Source organism: Salvelinus fontinalis, chromosome 1 (genome assembly GCF_029448725.1).
Source record: "Salvelinus fontinalis isolate EN_2023a chromosome 1, ASM2944872v1, whole genome shotgun sequence".
NCBI classification, from domain to species: Eukaryota; Metazoa; Chordata; class Actinopteri; order Salmoniformes; family Salmonidae; genus Salvelinus; species Salvelinus fontinalis.
The window spans coordinates 61,266,460-61,284,647 of NC_074665.1; the positions used below are offsets into that span (position 1 = coordinate 61,266,460).

The 18,188-nt window shown below is 42.6% G+C and overlaps 2 protein-coding genes across 2 annotated transcripts; one reads left to right on the forward strand and one right to left on the reverse strand.

Moving 5' to 3' along the window:
* The first annotated feature begins 750 nt into the window (after window positions 1-750).
* Window positions 751-11,072, forward strand: vdac2 (voltage-dependent anion channel 2). The gene is made up of 9 exons (XM_055928667.1): window positions 751-890; window positions 2,582-2,653; window positions 3,060-3,109; window positions 3,357-3,509; window positions 4,645-4,697; window positions 5,777-6,004; window positions 6,434-6,584; window positions 6,891-6,948; window positions 10,034-11,072. Exons 2-9 carry the CDS (start codon window positions 2,587-2,589, stop codon window positions 10,123-10,125), a joined length of 852 nt encoding a protein of 283 aa, XP_055784642.1. The 5' UTR covers window positions 751-890; window positions 2,582-2,586; the 3' UTR covers window positions 10,126-11,072.
* Window positions 11,073-12,843: 1,771 nt separating this feature from the next.
* LOC129859196 (neurofilament medium polypeptide) lies at window positions 12,844-17,586 on the reverse strand. Its single transcript, XM_055928652.1, has 3 exons — window positions 16,374-17,586; window positions 16,159-16,283; window positions 12,844-15,436 (listed from the first exon to the last, which is right to left on the reverse strand). The coding sequence occupies exons 1-3, from the start codon at window positions 17,400-17,402 to the stop codon at window positions 13,183-13,185; spliced, it is 3,408 nt and encodes a 1,135-aa protein (XP_055784627.1). The 5' UTR covers window positions 17,403-17,586; the 3' UTR covers window positions 12,844-13,182.
* Window positions 17,587-18,188: the final 602 nt, after the last annotated feature.

An 18,188-nucleotide genomic window follows, 5' to 3' on the forward strand; every position in this document is an offset into this window, starting at 1 on the left:
AACAGAAGCTTCTAAAGCCATGACATAATTTTCTGGAATTTTCCAAGCTGTTTAAAGGCACAGTCAACTTAGTGTATGTAAACGTCTGACCCACTGGAATTGTGATACAGTGAATTATAAGTGAAATAATCTGTCTGTAAACAATTGTTGGAAAAATTACTTGTGTCATGCACAAAGTAGATGTCCTAACCGACTTGACAAAACTATAGTTTGTTAACAAGAAATTTGTAGAGTGGTAGAAAAACGAGTTTTAATGACTCCAACCAAAGTGTATGTAAACTTCCGACTTCAATTGTATATCGTTGGATATAATACAACTTGTAAAAAGTTGGGTTGCAAGCAGGAACCTTCCATAAGAAATAGAAACTAATGTTACACTGTATCGAAGGCTTTATACAAGTCTATAAGAAGACAATAAAAATAGATTTCGAAGATTAGATCAGAATAGTCAATAAAGTCTAACACCAGTCAGATATGTACGGACGACTCCCTCAGTGCCTTTCTCATCCTAGTGATCGTACTCCACATGACCCATGACCTACTCCACAGGATCAAATATAGTTGGCAATGAGAAGTTACACCCGGAAATTGATGAATCTATAAAAAGAAATACTTGCAGATTCAAGTTACAGCAAAAAAAGAAAAAAAGTAGCATTTTACCTTTGTTAATTTTGTAATTATTTTGTAATGAATCTGCAAGTATGTTTAGACAGGCGAACAAGGAGGGGTCCTTCGCTTCGGATGTATGATGTTTGATATGCTGTGGACGTCACTCCTTGCAGTCTCCTTCAATTCGTCCTCCACTCCACTCCAACCGGTGAAGTCTACAACGGCGCCACAAACATCTGAATAAAGTCACTTTAGTTGACCTATAGTCCCATATTTTACCGGTAAGTGAAGCAACTAAACTGGATTTTACTGTAGATGAACTAGCCAAACTATATATTTGCCGCAGTTTATGACCACGCTTGCTGAGTACTGCCTGACACGCAATCGCTAAATGTTCCTAGCTAGCTAGCCGGTTAGCATAAGCTAGCTATTGAGCTGTGCTACAAGTACTGTAGCGGACAACTCATGTCCGGTGCACATGTGTGTGAAATTAAGACCACAAAATAAACTGGATTACTTTGTTACTTGGAGTAGCTAACTGTGAGTTAGCTAGATAACTTCAATTTTGTAACAGTAACGCTAGCTAGCCAACTCAATCTGCTAACTAGACCGCTAAGTTAGCTGTAGCTAGTTTAGTTAGCTTCCTTGGCATGCAATGCATGCTTGGCAATGCGGACGTCCAGCAGGTTACATAGCTAGTTGTGAATGGCGGACTATTTTTAAGGTGTTGAAAAAACTTAAACATTCCTGTACAGAAAATGCACAAGGAATATGTTTTGTTTTATTGTCCAGCATAAAGAAAATATCTCAGAACTTTGTGGACACGCGCTTCTACGCCAGTTAGCTCGCCACAGCAACACTAGATAGCAATAGGATAGGTTGACAAATCAATGGCTTCCCTCAGTTAACCTTGTCCACCTTTGCTCAGTATGACATTTGTCATAAACAGTTGCCATAATTGGCAGACCAGTATCTTGCCATATCATTAGCTTGCTAGCTAGCCAGCCACCTTAGCTAACGTTAGATACAGAACTGAAACGTGAAAGTACAGCCTCTCACTATCTGCTAACCTTAGCTGGCTAACTAGCTACCAGTCAGTCTAACATCTGCTGAATGGCATGTGTCGAACATAATTGCTTAATTAAAGCATAAATTGTAGTTGTTTTATGGTTGTCACTTCTGAAAAGTGTGTACTGACAGGTGAATATTTGACACTGTTAGTGTTGGAACACTAGGCCTTCCTGAACCATATTGTAACTGTGTGGTGGCCATGGACAATGTCAACTTGTTTCATCCAAACTGATGAACTCAGCTGTTATAACAACCACAGAATGTCAAAAATAGATTCACTACACAGACACCCCCTTTCTTACAGTATACTGTATGCTATACCCTCACTCAAAGATGAGGCCTCACATGAACTAGGAATGACTGCGTGGTCTTGTAACGGAAAGACCCACCTACCACGGTCTGTCCTAGAGACTGTTCTAGGAGATTAGTAATGGAGTCTATGAATTGCACCATACCCAGTTATTGATTGATTAATGAGACAGTACTTGGCTGGAGAGTGGAGCCCTTCCCAGACCCACCCTTACTATAATTGTTTTATTTTCCTCCACCCGGCCTTGACTGAGTGAGTCACGGAGTTGTGGCCTAGCGTCAGTTTAAATAAGTTGGCCATGCAGAGCTATACAGATGCAGACAGACAGGCCACTTATCATACCCAGCATCTGCAAGGGAACCCATGCTCTGGGCTGATAGAGCTGGCTCTTATACAGACAGGCAACCACGCCCTTCAGTTGGGGGAAAATAAACATTATCCCAAAGGATGACTAGCTGTTTTGGATGAGTAGCTATGTTTATAGACTTGGAATAAACATTGTTTTCTGAAGTAGGCACCCTTGCACAGGCATTTTGCAAGCTAAAATATACTCTGACAGTGTAATATGTGTTTTTTTCCTTCCTGCTGCAGGTGCAATGGCAGTGCCTCCATCATATGGTGACCTTGGCAAATCTGCCAAGGATATCTTCAACAAAGGCTATGGTACTGTACCTTTCACTCTGGAACAAATAGGCTATACTGGTCATTGATTTGGTTGTAATGAACACCTTGTGTAAGAACAAGAATACCCATAGAGTGGCTTTGTTAGAGGCATGCTATACCAATAGGAAGGATGGGCGGGTGCTCATTCTATATGTAAGCAGTTGACGTGTTATTTTTGTGTCCAAGGAAAATATTTTATATATGCAAAAATCTTATTACAGCACATTTCTACATAATCTCCCCTATTTGGCACCGGATCAATTATCACACAGCATGATATGTTTACAGTTTTGGCATATCAACGGGTGAAAATGTCATATGGTGTAACCGTTCGAGGATGAATTTGAACCACGAAAGGGTTGTGAAATAGGTTTTAATTCATAAGAACTTTTCTTTTTCCCTAAAGGGTTTGGCCTGGTGAAGCTTGATGTGAAGACCAAGTCTGACAGCGGAGTGGTAGTTTACTTATTTTCTTTCTAATCATTTGTGTACTTTGAAAATTAATTGTATCTACTCTACCATATGTAAAAGTTTAGACATGTTTATGATTGCAGTAATTGTGTTATAGAAGGTAATTTGAATTTACAACCCTGGGAGCTTGACAGCAGTATAGTTCAATACATGAGAAAAACACGAGTGTTCAGATAATTTTACAAGTTTTTGTTCATATCCTGATTTGAATCTTTTTACTAATGTTATACAGGAGTTCAAAACAGCTGGCTCCTCAAACACGGACACCAGCAAGGTGGCAGGTAGTCTTGAAACCAAATACAAGAGGTCCGAGTATGGCCTGACCTTCACAGAGAAGTGGAACACTGACAACACCCTGGGAACAGAGATCACTGTCGAAGACCAGGTTCGGATCAACAAAACATTATTTTTGGAACACAATTGGTTAGATTTTGTTGTGTAAGGCTGTCTATGGAGCGGCATGATTAGAGGTCGACCGATTATGATTATTCAATGCCGATACCGATTATTGGAGGACCAAAAAAGCCGATACCGATTAATCGTCCGATTATAATTGATTTTATTTATTTGTAATAATGATAATTACAACAATACCGAATGAACACTTATTTTAACTTAATATAATACATCAATAAAATCAATTTGGCCTCAAATAAATAATGAAACATGTTCAATTTGGTTTAAATAATGCAAAAACAAAGTGTTGGAGAAGAGAGTAAAAGTGCAATATGTGCCATGTAAGAAAGCTAACGTTTAAGTTCCTTGCTCAGAACATGAGAACATATGAAAGCTGGTGGTTCCTTTTAACATGAGTCTTCAATATTCCCAGGTAAGAAGTTTTAGGTTGTAGTTATTATAGGACTATTTCTCTCTATACGATTTGTATTTCATATACCTTTGACTAATGAATGTTCTTATAGGCACTTTAGTATTGCCAGTGTAACAGTATAGCTTCCATCCCTCACCTTGCCGCTACCTGGGCTAGAAAGAGGAACCCATTGCCAACAGGCACCCTCGAAGCAGCGTTACCCATGCAGAGCAAGGGAAACAACTACTCCAAGTCTCAGAGCGAGTGACGTTTGAAACGCTATTAGCGCACACCCAGCTAAACTAGCTAGCCATTTCACATCGGTTACACCAGCCTAATCTCGGGAGTTGATAGGCTTGAAGCATTGCGAAGAGCTGCTGGCAAAACGCAAGAAAGTGCTGTTTGAATGAATGCTTACGAGCCTGCTGGTGCCTACCATCGCTCAGTCAGACTGCTCTATCAAATCATAGACTTAATTATAACATAACACACAGAAAAACTTGCCTATTTTTTTATCGGCGTCCAAAAATACCGATTTCCGATTGTTATAAACTTGAAATCGGTCGACCTCTAGTCATGATAGCCTTGACACAATAAAAGGTGATTCAAATATATATTTTTTTAATCCAATATGTATTGATTGAATTAACTGCAGGTTGATCAACATCGTGTTGGCAGTCTTTTTCCAACTTTCTGTTCTTGTTCCCTCTAGATTGCCAAGGGTCTGAAGCTGACATTTGACACAACCTTCTCACCAAACACTGGGTATGATTAGTAATGTACAATTTCAATGCAGAGGACTAGTTCTAGTACTTATAGGATCTATGGCTGCTGATGGTATGAACATGTAGCTAGTCCAGAAGAGTCAGTCCAGCACGTAGTGTCCTTACATGAAGGTAACATGATCTGGGGTGCGCAGTCCTCAGAGGCTCGTGGGTGGATCTGAGGTGACGGGTCAGTCAAATAAACTTTAGCCTGAAATGGCACTCATCTGTGTAGTATTATTTTAATCACATCCAAGCCAAATGGTCACATCCATGGATTGTGTTACTGCTTTTGTGCTTGTATTTGAATGGAGTTGTTCATTCTCCTAGCAGGGCCTCCAGACTGTGACCATTTGGTCACATTTAGCAACCCTTTGACTTTGCTATCCAACTTGCATGTTTTATTGGTCGCTTCAATGCGCGCTGCCATTTTACTAAACTAGATTTTTTTTATTCCACTGTAACGGTGATTTGGTACAACGTTAGCCTGAAGTGCCCATTAATATCCTTATTCCTCCATGAGTCACTGCATGTCCACTGAGCTCCGGGGGACGAGTTTCCCCTACGTACAGATCTAGGATCCGCTTCCTTTATCCTAACCTTAACCATTAGTACAGACAATGCAAAACTGACTCAAATCAGCATCTGGGGGCAACTTCAACCCACAGAAGGCTAGTTTCTCAGCTAGCTTCATGCTGGCCAGGCTATTAGTTTAGAACTGGGCTTGGTGTCATGTAACATTGGCACAAGAGGCTCATAAAGTCTGGTTTGTTGTGGTGTGTGTGTTGGTGCACCTACCGTAAGCCTTGTTGGCTGGTGTAATGATCCAGAAAGATGTGGCTCAAGATTGTTATTGCTTGTGGACTATTGATTATGAACATAAGTGTATGGGTGAATTACTACTGGAGTGATGTTTTTCATCTCTTGGTGTGTCCCAATTGCATTCATATTCTGTTAACGTTGCTACATTTCCCTCAGACTGGCTATATTAAGCCTGAGCTGTTTAACTGTTCATTCAAAATATTATGGTTCAGACTGTAGGCTATGGCTAACCAAAACTGTTTTCCTTTCCAACAACAGCAAGAAGAGCGGCAAAGTCAAGACCGCATACAAGCGCGAGTTTGTCAACCTTGGCTGTGATGTCGACTTTGACTTTGCTGGCCCCACTATTCACGGGGCGGCCGTCGTGGGTTACGAGGGCTGGCTCGCCGGCTACCAGATGACTTTTGACACGGCCAAGTCTAAGATGACACAGAATAACTTCGCTGTGGGATACAAGACCGGGGACTTCCAGCTGCACACCAACGTGTAATTGAGGGATACATGAGTTTTTTTATGCCTTTCTATTTAGAATGTTATGAATTTCCAGTGTTTCGCTTTGTACATACGTTACCAATTACATTCAAAGTCAATACATTGTATATTCAATTGTATAAAAAATATATATATATATATTTTTTTTTAATGCTGACATGGGTGAATGGACAGAGCTGTGTGCAATATGGCGATGGTTCATCTTGGAAATGATAATCATTGAATATCCAACGATTGAACCAAAGCCCCTATACAGGGCTCAAAATGTCAGGCACAACAAACTGCATATGAGGGTAGAGGAAAGGGCTTTATTTCAAACTGGTCTACAGAGAAATACCCTCTTATCACTCCTCAACCTGGTTATTGATACTGTAAAGACTGCGCAGTTCTCGCCCTAACCTTCTCCCCTTTCTTGTGTTACAGTAACGACGGTGCACAGTTTGGCGGCTCCATCTACCAGAAGGTGAGCCCTGTGCTGGAGACAGCGGTCAACCTTGCCTGGACTGCCGGCAGCAACAGCACAAACTTTGGCATCGCAGCCAAATACCAGCTGGACAAGAGCGCCTCCATCAGTGTAAGTACCGAGTACGAGTTACTCTTTGTGCCAGTTTCACAGACACGTAGCCTAGTCCAGGACTGAAAAGCATTGTCAATGGAGATTTTCCATCAATTTTTTGTTGTTGCTTAATCTGTGTCTGGTAACCACCCTTTTTGTTTTTTTAAATTGTCCTATGTATCCTAAGAACACATGCAAGAAACATCTTCTACACCCACTACATTGTCTGGCTCTGAAATATCTGAGTTGCTAAGTACATTTCTGACTCTGCCGTCGTTATCTGCCTTTGGATTTTAAGTTAATCAATTCATTCGGTCTTTTCAGGCTAAAGTGAACAACAACAGCCTTGTCGGTGTTGGCTATACCCAGACGCTGAGACCAGGTAAGACCTCTCGTTTTAAGGATAATTATAATAGTTGTCTTATTGGTGTTTCTAAAGGTTATTTTATCAGCTGTCACTAGAATAAGGTTCACAGCACAGGTTGTTCCTTTAGTTCTGATGTTAGGACTTTAACCCCCTAAAGTTGATGTCTGCGCCCTGCGGAAATCTAAGTGCTTAATAAAATAAAAAATCCCCATCAAAATCCATCTGTTTAAGCTAGAGATTTTTTTGTTACATATTATATTCTTATTTACAATAAAAGTGACTCAAATGACACACTACATTATTTACTATTCATTTATATTGGGCACAAACTGTGTATTGGGGTAATATTTTATATGTGCATCATATTATATATTCCTCATATGTGACCCATGATAAGACTATGCAATCAGCCTACTTAAATTTGTATCTGACCTATAAGATGATTTAGCAATATGCAAGAGACTACAGTTGAGTTACAGCAATCAAAGGTCTGAGAATGGAATTCTAAATACAGGTGTATTTAATTACTTTGTAAAATGATTGAAATCAAATAAAAGGCATAAACTTCATAGCTCATGGGAGAGTGTATATCTCACCAGTGTAGCTCAGGAACAAAACAATTAATCTAAGACCTCTAAGTGATATCTGAGTTGTTGACCAATAGCATTACTGTAAAGTTAAACTCCAATCAGACCTGTAAAGACAACCTCCGCTATCCAGAAATCTGACGAGGGGTTTGGCAAGATAACGGAATGCTGAATTCCTGAGTACACCTCAATAATATGCAAGAGGGTTTAAGTCACTGTGGGGACTGGGTCACCCTGCAAATGCATCCAAGTTTGTAGTGTCATAAGCTTTGTCATTGCGTGCTAGGAATATGGGCCCAAATACTAAACTTACGAATAAATTGGATATACTATGCAAATTTGTCCAAATACTTATGAATACTTTAAATGGGGGGACTAGATGCATAAAGTGCTTTAATTTCTAACCGTTCAAATATGTAATAAAAAAGTGACATTCTGTACTGTCACCTCACATAAAACATTTGAATTCAAGTCCCAAATGTTGGAGTATAGAGCCAAATTAAAAGTTTTGGCTTCACTGTTCAAGTACATATGTAGGGACAGCACTTAAGTATTAATTAAAAGTGGTCCTCTTGTGTGTTAAACCATTCTCCTCTGTGTGTCACTGCTTTTATGAGCTGACGGCCAACCCACACTTCATAATACACTACACGACCAAAAGTATGTGGACACCTGCTCATCAAATATCTAATTCCAAAATCATGGGCATTAATATGGAGTTGGTCTCTCCCCCCCCCCCCCTTGCTGCTATAACAGCCTCCACTCCTCTGGGCCAGTTTTCCACTAGATGTTGGAACATTGCTCCGGGGACTTGCTTCCATTCAGCCACGAGCATTAGTTAGGTCAGGCACTGATGTTGGGCCTGACCTCACAGTCGACGTTCCAATTAATCCCAAAGGTGTTCGCTGGGGTTGAGGTTGGGGCTCTGTGCAGGCCAGTCAAGTACTTCAAGTCGATCTTGACAAACCATTTCTTTATGGACCTTGCTTTGTGCACAGGAGGCATTGTCATGCTGAACTCGGAAAGAGCCTTCCCCAAATTGTTGCGACAAAGTTGGAAGCACAGAATAGTCTAGAATGTCATTGTATAGTATCAAGATCTCCCTTCACTGGAACTAAGGGCTCTAGCACAAACTATGAGAAACAGCCCCAGACCATTAATCCTCCTCCAAACTTTACAGTTGGCTCTGCATTGGAGCAGGTAGCATTCTTCTGGCATCCGCAAACCCAGATTTGTCCGTCGAACTGCCAGATGGTGAAGCGTGATTCATCACTCCAGAGAATGTGTTTCCACTGCTCCAGAGTCCAATGGTGCTGAGCTTTGCACCACTTCAGCTGACGATTGGCATTGCGCATGGGGATCTTAGGCTTGTGTGTGACTGCTCGGCCATGGAAATACAAGTTCCCGACAAACAGTTCCTGTGATGATAATGCTTCCAAAGGCAGTTTGGAATTCTAGTGAGTGTTGCGACTGATGATTTTTACTCACTCGGCTGTCCTGTTCTATGAGCTTGTGTGGCCTACCACTTCTACCACTAAGCCGTTGTTTGTAGACGTTTCGACTTCACAATAACAGCACTTACAGTTCACCGGGCAGCTCTAGCAGGGCAGACATTTGATGAACTCAATTGTTGGAAAGGTGGTATCCTGTGACGGTGCCACGTTGAAAGTCACTTAGCTCTTCAGTAAGGCCATTCTATTGCCAATGTTTGTCTATGGAGATTGCACGGGTGTGCTCAATTTTTATACACCTGTCAGCAACGGGTGTGGCTGAAATAGCCAAATCCGCGATTTTGAAGGGGTGTTCACATACAAAAGTATCTGCTTCTCTTCCTCAACCTAAGCTCTTAATGACTCTCACACAGTACTGTCTCTGCAATATAAATTCATTGGACAATGCTGTACATTATATGGGGGGGAGGGAGGTAGGAATGTTTCTATGTGCATGTATACACTGTACTGCACAAATTGATTTTAAAGATGTTAATATTTTACTGGGGACTCGCACATGGTGAGATAATCTGCAAACGAGCTACCGGCAACCAGTCATTTTCAATGAAAGGAGCAACGGTCGGCCAATAGAGAGAGAGAGCTAGCAACCAGATATTCCCAGCGACTGCCATCATGCATGCTGTTTTTAAAGGGGAGATTCCAACGACTTAATCGCTGATTATCTCAGCGAGTGAGTCCCTAGTAATGCAACATCCTATTCACTTGCTATCAATGTGTGTCAGAGTATTGTTATACATACACTCATGCAGTGCTACAGAAGGCTTCAATAGAAGTTTGTCAGACTTGTTTCTCTCTCATTTTTAAAATAGGTAATCATGTGCGCTCTATAGGAGATTTATATCTGCAATGTTGACACCAGGGATGGAACTTAAGGATTTTCAGCAGTTCTGCACATCTGTCTGAAAGTACTACCCTCTGGCTTGCTTAATTTCCATCCCTAGTTGACACCTGTTTTCTTTACTGTCATCCTGAATGTGATCCTGACCACCTCTCCTTTTGCAGGTGTGAAACTCACCCTCTCTGCCCTGGTAGATGGTAAGGGCATCAACACTGGAGGCCATAAGCTGGGCCTGGGGTTGGAACTGGAGGCCTAAACTCTCCTTGCGGTGAAGGAAACGAGAGAATATCAGCAGTATCTGCCCTTAAAATGCATTTCCAACTCAAACCAGCAAGGGGGTATATCATGAATGGAAGGGATTTGTTTAGAGGCTACAACGAGAAAAAAACACTACCCCGTCATTATTTTTTGTAAATGTTTGCTTTGCAGTTTCCATCGAAGACACTTTCAGTGGGTCAATAATTTATACACCTTCTCATTGCATCTATCCAACACTGCCATGACTGACATACACCACATTGTTCTCCTCCCATGTGGCCAGTTGGTCACCTGTGGCTTCTATGTACATCTCTGAAGAGTTTTTATTTGGTGAGACGTCAGATTGGTTAAACACAGCGGTTGGGTTTGGTTTGGTCATACATTTCTGATTTGACCATTTCTAACCAATCATCTAATATTTTGTTGTCTGAACACATCTCATTTGTAACTGCATTATTCGCTGCACTAGGCTCCCCTACTATTTAAATATCATCATATGCCTTTTTGTTTTTCCTTCCATGCACATGAGGACGAGGTTAAAGCTGTGTTGTACTGTTATGATCTGTCAGCCATCAAGATTTGAGATGTTATATCAACACTGTACATGAGGCCCTCGCTTAAACTGAGCACATTTTGGGTGGCTTGAAACAGATTCTATGTTGGGGTTAAAACCTTTCATTCTTGCCTGACCTGGCAGGCTTTCTTTTGTTTTCTACTTTGCTGCAGACTACTATGGGAGGGTTTAATAAGGTTCACAGTAAAGCCAAACTGGCTGGATACGGTCCGGCTTTGGTGTGGTGTACACTAAGTCAAGTTCAGTGTGAATGCTATCCCAGTAGCTTCTTCTGGTCACTTGGCTGACTGAGAACAAGATCACCGGAAACCTGGAAGGTTGTTACGTGTATGTTTAACTTTTCAATAAAGTCTTTGAACTCCAGAAACCAACTCCTGGCTTTTATTGAAAGCTGAACTTCTCTGGCCTTGGGTGGTCTTGCATATACACTGAGTATACCAAACATTAGGAACACCTTCCTAATATTGAGTGGCGCCCCCTTTTGCCCTCAACAGCCTGTATTCGTTGAGGCATGGACTTGACAAGGTGTCAAAGGCTTCCACAGGGAAGCTGGCCCATGGTGACTCCCACAGTTGTCAAGTTGGCTGGATGTCCTTTGGGTGGTTGTCCCTTCTTGATACTCATGGGAGACTGTTAAGCTTGAAATACCCAGCAGCGTTGCAGTTCTTGGCACTTAAATCTTGTCTTGCCCATTCACCCTCTGAATGGCACACAATTCATTTCTCAAGGCTTATAAATCCTTTAACCTGGCTCCTCCCCTTAATCTACACTGATTTGAAGTGTATTTAACAAGTGACATCAATAAGGGATCATAGCTTTCACCTGGTAAGTCTGTCATGGAAAGATCAGGTGTCCATAATGTTTTGTGCTCTATATTTCATATGTATAAATGCCATCAACCAACGATTGCTTGCCTCGTCATTGACTGCAGTCTGGTATGTTAAACCCCTAGCAAGGCGTGCAAATATAAATGTAACAATTTCAAAGATTTTTGTGAGTTACAGGAAATGTCAATTGAAATGAGGCCATAATCTATGGATTTCACATGACTAGGAATACAGATATGCATCTGTTGGCCACAGTAGGGGCATTGATCAGAAATGCAGTATCTGGTGTGAACACGCTTTGCCTCATGCAGCGCAACACATCTTCACATAGAGTTGATCAGGCTGTTGATTGTGGCCTGTGGAATGTTGTCCCACTCTTTCATGTTTGTGCGAAGTTGCTGGATATTGGCGGGAACTAGAACACACTGTTGATCCAGAGAGTCCCAAACATGCTCAATGGGTGACATGTCTGAGTGTGCAGGCCACGGAAGAACTGGGACATATTTTGCCATGCACGCTCTCTGCCATCTGCCCGTACAGTTGAAACCAGGATTCATCCTTGAAGAGCACACTTCTCCAGTTTGCCAGTGGCCATCCAAGGTGAGCATTTACCCACTGAAGTCGGTTACAACGCTGAGCTGCAGTCGGGTCAAGACAATGAGCATGCAGATGAGCTTCCCTAAGACGGTTTCTGACTCTTCGGTTGTGCAAACCACAGTTTCATCAGCTGTCTGGGTGGCTGGTCTCAAACATTCCCGCAGGTGAAGAAGCTGGATGTGGAGCCCCTGGGCTGGCGTGGTTACTCATGGTCTGCGGTTGTGTATGGATTATCTTGGCAAAGTAGAAATGCTCACTAACAGGTATGTAAACAAATGTATGCACAACATTTGAGAGAAATAAGCATTTTGTGCGTATGTAAAATGTATGGGATATTTTATTTCAGCTCATGAAAACTACATGTTGCATTTATTTTTGTTCAGTATAGTTGGCCTGGAAGCTGGCCTATAGACTACCTCACATGGGTAAAAGATTGTGAGGGTCAGGGAACAAGGTCAGTTCAACAATGTGGTGTGTCAGCAGCACGCTTGCAAAGCTGATGAATTGAGGGTCACCTTATCCAGATACTTTGGTCTATATAAAGACCTGACTATAAGGCACTTTTATGAGCAACTGGGTGACCCTAAAGTACCTCTGTTTCATCATGGGGACACTGATGTAAAGACAAAAGCCTTTTTTACTCTTAAGTTGACTGTTATGTGGTGCATCTTATCAGGTGGAATACAGCACAGCAAGTTAGAATAGCTGGAAACAGAAGTGCTCTTCCAATAGCATTTATTTCTTAGCTTATTCAGACATTATCAAATCACATTATCAACCATGAACATTATCATCCCAATTCACATCATTGCTTGCTTGGGGAGAAGAAAATAGGTACAGCAAAATACAGCTTTTGATTTGTTACATTCCATATTACAGCACATCTCTCGCAGGCGCTCATTAATGGTCTCATAATTGACATGTATGAATTATGATACTGTACATATTAAGCGTCAGTTAATCTTTCAAGGTGGAGCAGTTCTCATATTGCTTTGAAGGCTTGCACTAATCATGCAGGTTTACAGAAAACGTCTACTGACCTCTAAATCTGGTCATTCTAAAAAGAGGTTAAGTCCCAGGTTTTAGGTTTAGCTTGCTTTTCTGCAGTTGGCTGAGTAGCTTGCCCTGTTGATGTCTTCTTCGCAGTTTTGTCATCTTTGCTCTCTTCATCAACTCCTGTAAAGCCTTTCTCGTCTATTTTAGATTGTGCCCCTTCTGTTGTCTTCCCGTCAACAGTTTTCTCTTTCAAACCCATGTCTGATACATCCTGTTCTTTCACTGGCGATGTATTTGTAATAGATATCTCCACATGTTCAGGTTTTTCCTCAGAGGCCTTGGTCTTCACGTTCTCTGTCTTTGGGGTTTCATCGTTGGGATCCGTAACCTTCTCAGGCTCTTTAGCCGTACTCTCCTCTGGTTTCGCCTGAGTTGTGCTGCTCTCTGGCGCCTCTCTGTGTGAGTCCTTGCTCTTTGCAACGGCAGGCACTTGTTTCTCTGGTGGTGTGGCAGTCTCAGCTTTGCCACCACTGCTGATCGTTTCACTCTCTGTAGGGGTGGTCGTTGATTCTGGGGTAATGATTAAGTTTGATATAGGGGATATTTCATCTCTAGGGGTGATCTCGGTAGGTTTGATGATTGGGGCTGGTTTTGATGTTTCTTTAGGGGTAACGGTTGGGGCTGGTTTAGGGGATATTTCATATTTTGGGTTGAAGGTTGATTCTGGTTTAGGGGAGGTCTCCTCTTTAGTGGTGACGTTTGAGGCTGGTTTTGGGGAAGTTTCTTCTTTAGGGGTGACTGCTGGTTCTGGTTTAGGGGATGGTTCTTCTTTATGGGTAATGGTTGGTTCTGATTGTGATGTTTCTTTAGTTGTGACTGTGGGGTCTGGTTTAGGTGCTGTCTCGTACTTGGGGGTGACCATTGGGTCCATTTTTGGGGATGTTTCTTCTTTGGGGGTGATGGTTGGCTCTGGTTGTGGGGTTGTTTCCTCTTTAGGGTAAATAGTTGTGTCTAGTTTAGAGGATTTATCAGATTCTTTCACTTTTTCCTCAGCTGTTGAGATATCATTTGTGAAATTTTCACTGCCATTAGATTCATTCTGCTCAACAGTTTTTACACTATCATCCTTGCTGCTCATTTTTGGCTCTGTCAGACCCACCTCCTTTTCAGGGGTCTTTGGCACAGGCTCTTCCTCACACTCAGTTGTTGTGCTGGGAAGTCCGGCTGAAATTTTACCTCCTACCGTTTTGTCATCCTGTGTAGTTTTTACACCAGAATCATCTGATGACTTCACCTGTCCCCATGTCTCCTTGGTGGAGCTGTTTTTCAGCTCAGCAGTGATATCAGGGGATTTCATGTCCTTCTCTGTGGGCTCAGGGAGATCCTCTTCTTGTGTTGCCACAGCACTCTCTGCCTCTTGAAGTTGGTCTGATACTCTGTGCGCCTTCTGATCAGGCTTCTGCTCCAATGCTAGGGCGCTCTGCTCTTTCAGATCTACCTCTTTTTTCTCTTTTGATGGGCTTTCTTTTTTGCTCTCCTCTGACACCTTTTTGGGCTCTTTTGAGATGTCCTCTGTGGGGACCTGTGGTTCACCCTTTATTGAACTTTCTGTTTGAATATCCTCGGACGTTTTGGGTTCTATGGAGATGTCACCCTTCATGGGAACCTCTGGAAGGGACTTGTCATGTTTTGGGGTGTTATCTTTTTCTAATGGCTCCCCCACATCTTTTATCTCACCGTCTATCTCCTCTGTTGTGTCCAGTTTTTCCTTCTCTTCCTCACTGGTGGCCTTAGCTGATTTGACTTCACTTTGTGTATTGTCACCTGTGTCAATGTCCTCCTCTCCTTTGTCATCTCCTTCCTCTCCATTTTCTCCCTCGCTAGGGCTAACTCCATCTCCATTTACCTCGACCTCTGCTGATGTTTCTATCTGCTGTCCCTTAGACTCTTCCTCCTGTTCCCCCTCTTCCTCTGGGGCATCCACTTTAAGATCCACTTTACCTACATCTTCCCCTTTCTCCTCATCCTCCTCTTCCTTACCCCTCCTCTCAGCTTTGTCACTCTCCTCTCCCTCCTTCTCTCCCTCTCCTGTCTCCTCAGAGCCTGTCTCCTCAAACTCGGACTCCACCTCTCTGGTGGTCTCAGTGATGATCTCCTCTACAAACTTGTACTGGGGCTCAGACCTGCGTGTGGGCCCTCCCTGCCGGGCCAGGGAAGAAAGGGTGTAGACAGGGGACTGGCGGTAGATGTAGGGCATGGAGATGTGGGTGTCAGAGATGGTGGACAGATGGAACTCCTCACCCTCCAGGAGTTTCCTATAGGGAGACTGAGACTTATTAGGCGTGATTACCACCATGACAATAATATGTATATGTTCCAATTTTTGTAGATGTGTCTCAATATCCATATTATGACTAAAGTGTCATTGTGTATTGTGATATGAGCCATGGTATGTTCATTTGATGTGTTAAATATGAAATCAAACTACCTCTATTTCTATAAAATGTCTACCGTTTCTTTTCCTTTTTTTTATCCGTTATTAACTGTGTCTGTAGTGATCCCTCACTAACACTATGACAGTTTTGCACATTTTTAAATGTGTTAGTGCTGGAGTAGAATAAAATGTGCATCCCCTGGTTATCCCCAGAAATAGATCCAGGAACACACTATAACTCCCGAGTGGCACAGCGGTCTAAGGCACTGCATCTCAGTGCTAGAGGCGTCACTACAGACCCTGGTTTGATTCCAGGCTGTATCACTAAAAGCCATGATTGGGAGTCCCATAGGGCGGCACACAATTTGCTCAGCATCGTCCGGGTTAGGGTTTGGCAGGGGTAGGCCGTCATTGTAAATAAGAATTTGTTCTTAACTGATTTGTCTAATTAAATAAAGGTTCAATTAAAAATTAAAATAACATATATGGTATTTTCCTTTGTCAAGGATATTGTATGGCTAGACTTTGATATTCAAAATGACCAAAACAAGCTCCACACAAGTTTCCTTATCTAGTGAGAGAGACAGAGTTTATGTCTCTTACCTGTAAGAGAGAATCTCCACATCCAAAGCCATTTTGACATTCAGCAGGTCCTGGTACTCTCTCAGGTGGCCAGACATGTCTAGTTTAGCATTAGTCAGCTCATTCTCCAGCTGCCTGACAGTGTCCTGGACAGAAAAGCAGGGGTCATCATACAAATAAATGCATATGTTTATTTACAATTAATTATTAGAGGTACAAAATAAACAATAGCCTACCTGGTAATTAATCATTTCCGAATAGTGACGCTCCTCCAGCTCATGTAGTTGTTTTTCCAGGGCCTCTCTCGTTCCTTTCGCGCAGTCCAGTTCAATGTTCTTCCCTTGGAAGCGCCTTCTGTTCTCCTGGATCTCCTGCTGTGTTGCCTTCAGCGCCTCTCTGTTGCTCTCTGCCGCTTTTGTCAACTTTGTGAACTGGACACGGAAACCCTCCTCGGCCTCAAGGATGTCGGAGGCGGCGTGACCTTCCAACTCTGCACGGATGTCCCGGAGAGCCGCAGTGATATCGGGTTTTGCAAAGGCGTGCCCCTCGACCGTCACCTGAGACTCGTGGATCTGGGCCACCATCTCCAACACCTCGTCCTCGTGGTTTTTCTTCAGGAAGTGAATCTCGTCCACCAGAGACTGCGCTTTCTTGTCCAGCTGAAGTTTTGCCAGGTATGCGTCGTTGGCGTCCTTTTTCAGCACCAGGATGCCTTTCTCTGCATCCGAGCGTTCACGAGCCTCCTGGTCGTACTTGTCTCTCAAGGTGAGGAAGTCTTCCTCCAGGTTCTGATGTTCTATCACGATCTGACGCTTCTGAAGGGTGATGTCATGCACTAGTTTCCTCAGATCCATAAGCTCCGACTCGTGCTCCTGTGCCAGAGATGCGGGGGACTGTGCCTTCTGTTTGATTTCCTCGATTTCCCTCTCGAGCAATTCATTTTGGTTCTCCAAATGACGCACCTTCTCGATGAACCCGCTGAAACGGCCGTTCAGCCCATGGAGCAGTTCTTTCTCATTCATTTTTGTCAACACCCCGGTAAACGTGTTTGATAAATCTAAAAATATATCCGATCTCGGAACCGATCCGAATTCGCTCTTTGGCGTCGTCGCATATCCTCTGTTCATAAATGCGGTAGCCGACTCAAAGCCTATAACGGTCCTGGACGCCGAGGGGGATCCGGTCAGTTTGTGTTGATAGCGGGAATAGTCATCTTGAGCTCTCCTATGTGGAGAACCCGACCGATACTCAATTTGGTGGCTCATGATGCCTCAGTTGTCTCCGCAGTGTTGGTAGGCTAAGTAGCGCTGCTCTATCTTTTATACCCCCTCTGTCCGCTCGCGCTGCAGAATGGAACTGTCCATAGTGCTGAAAATGTATTGAATCAGCTGTAGGCTTGACTGCATGCCTATGGCGGTCTCTCTCCCTCGTTGTTTTGTCGCAGACAGCAGTGACGTAGCCCATAGGAGAGCATTTCCCTTAAAAACGTCTGTAGTCTACAATGACACCTCAAAATCACAAGTCTAATACATCTTTAATACATTTTAACTGTTCCGACTATTGTTTTATTCAAGGGCCTAAAGCTTTCCTTGTTTTGATGATTTTCTTAATATTATGTAAAGTGGTTGTACATTCTGGTTTGGCTGAATTTGATTTGCTTGTAATATTACTGTATAGGCCTACACGAGACTACTGTAATGCAAGTGTAAAATAGTAATGCAAGAATCACACTAGGCCTATACATAACCACTCCCATTTCTCAGTCAAGCAGCACTTTTAACCTTGCACCTTTTTATAAATGTCTATATGGTGAAAAATACAAAAGTCTTGGCACAGACAGGCTGGCTGAAAAGCCAGAATTCAGGCAAATGACTTGGATGTGTTCCAGTGATGCAGCCATCCTTCACACCTCACTACAAGCAATGTTTTACTTTATGTAGGTTGCCCCATAGAAATCAGTGATATAGTTGAGTGAATAATATATGATATCAGATGAAGGATAGCTTTTTACACTATTGATGAGATATGAAACCCTCATAGAGAGAGAGAAT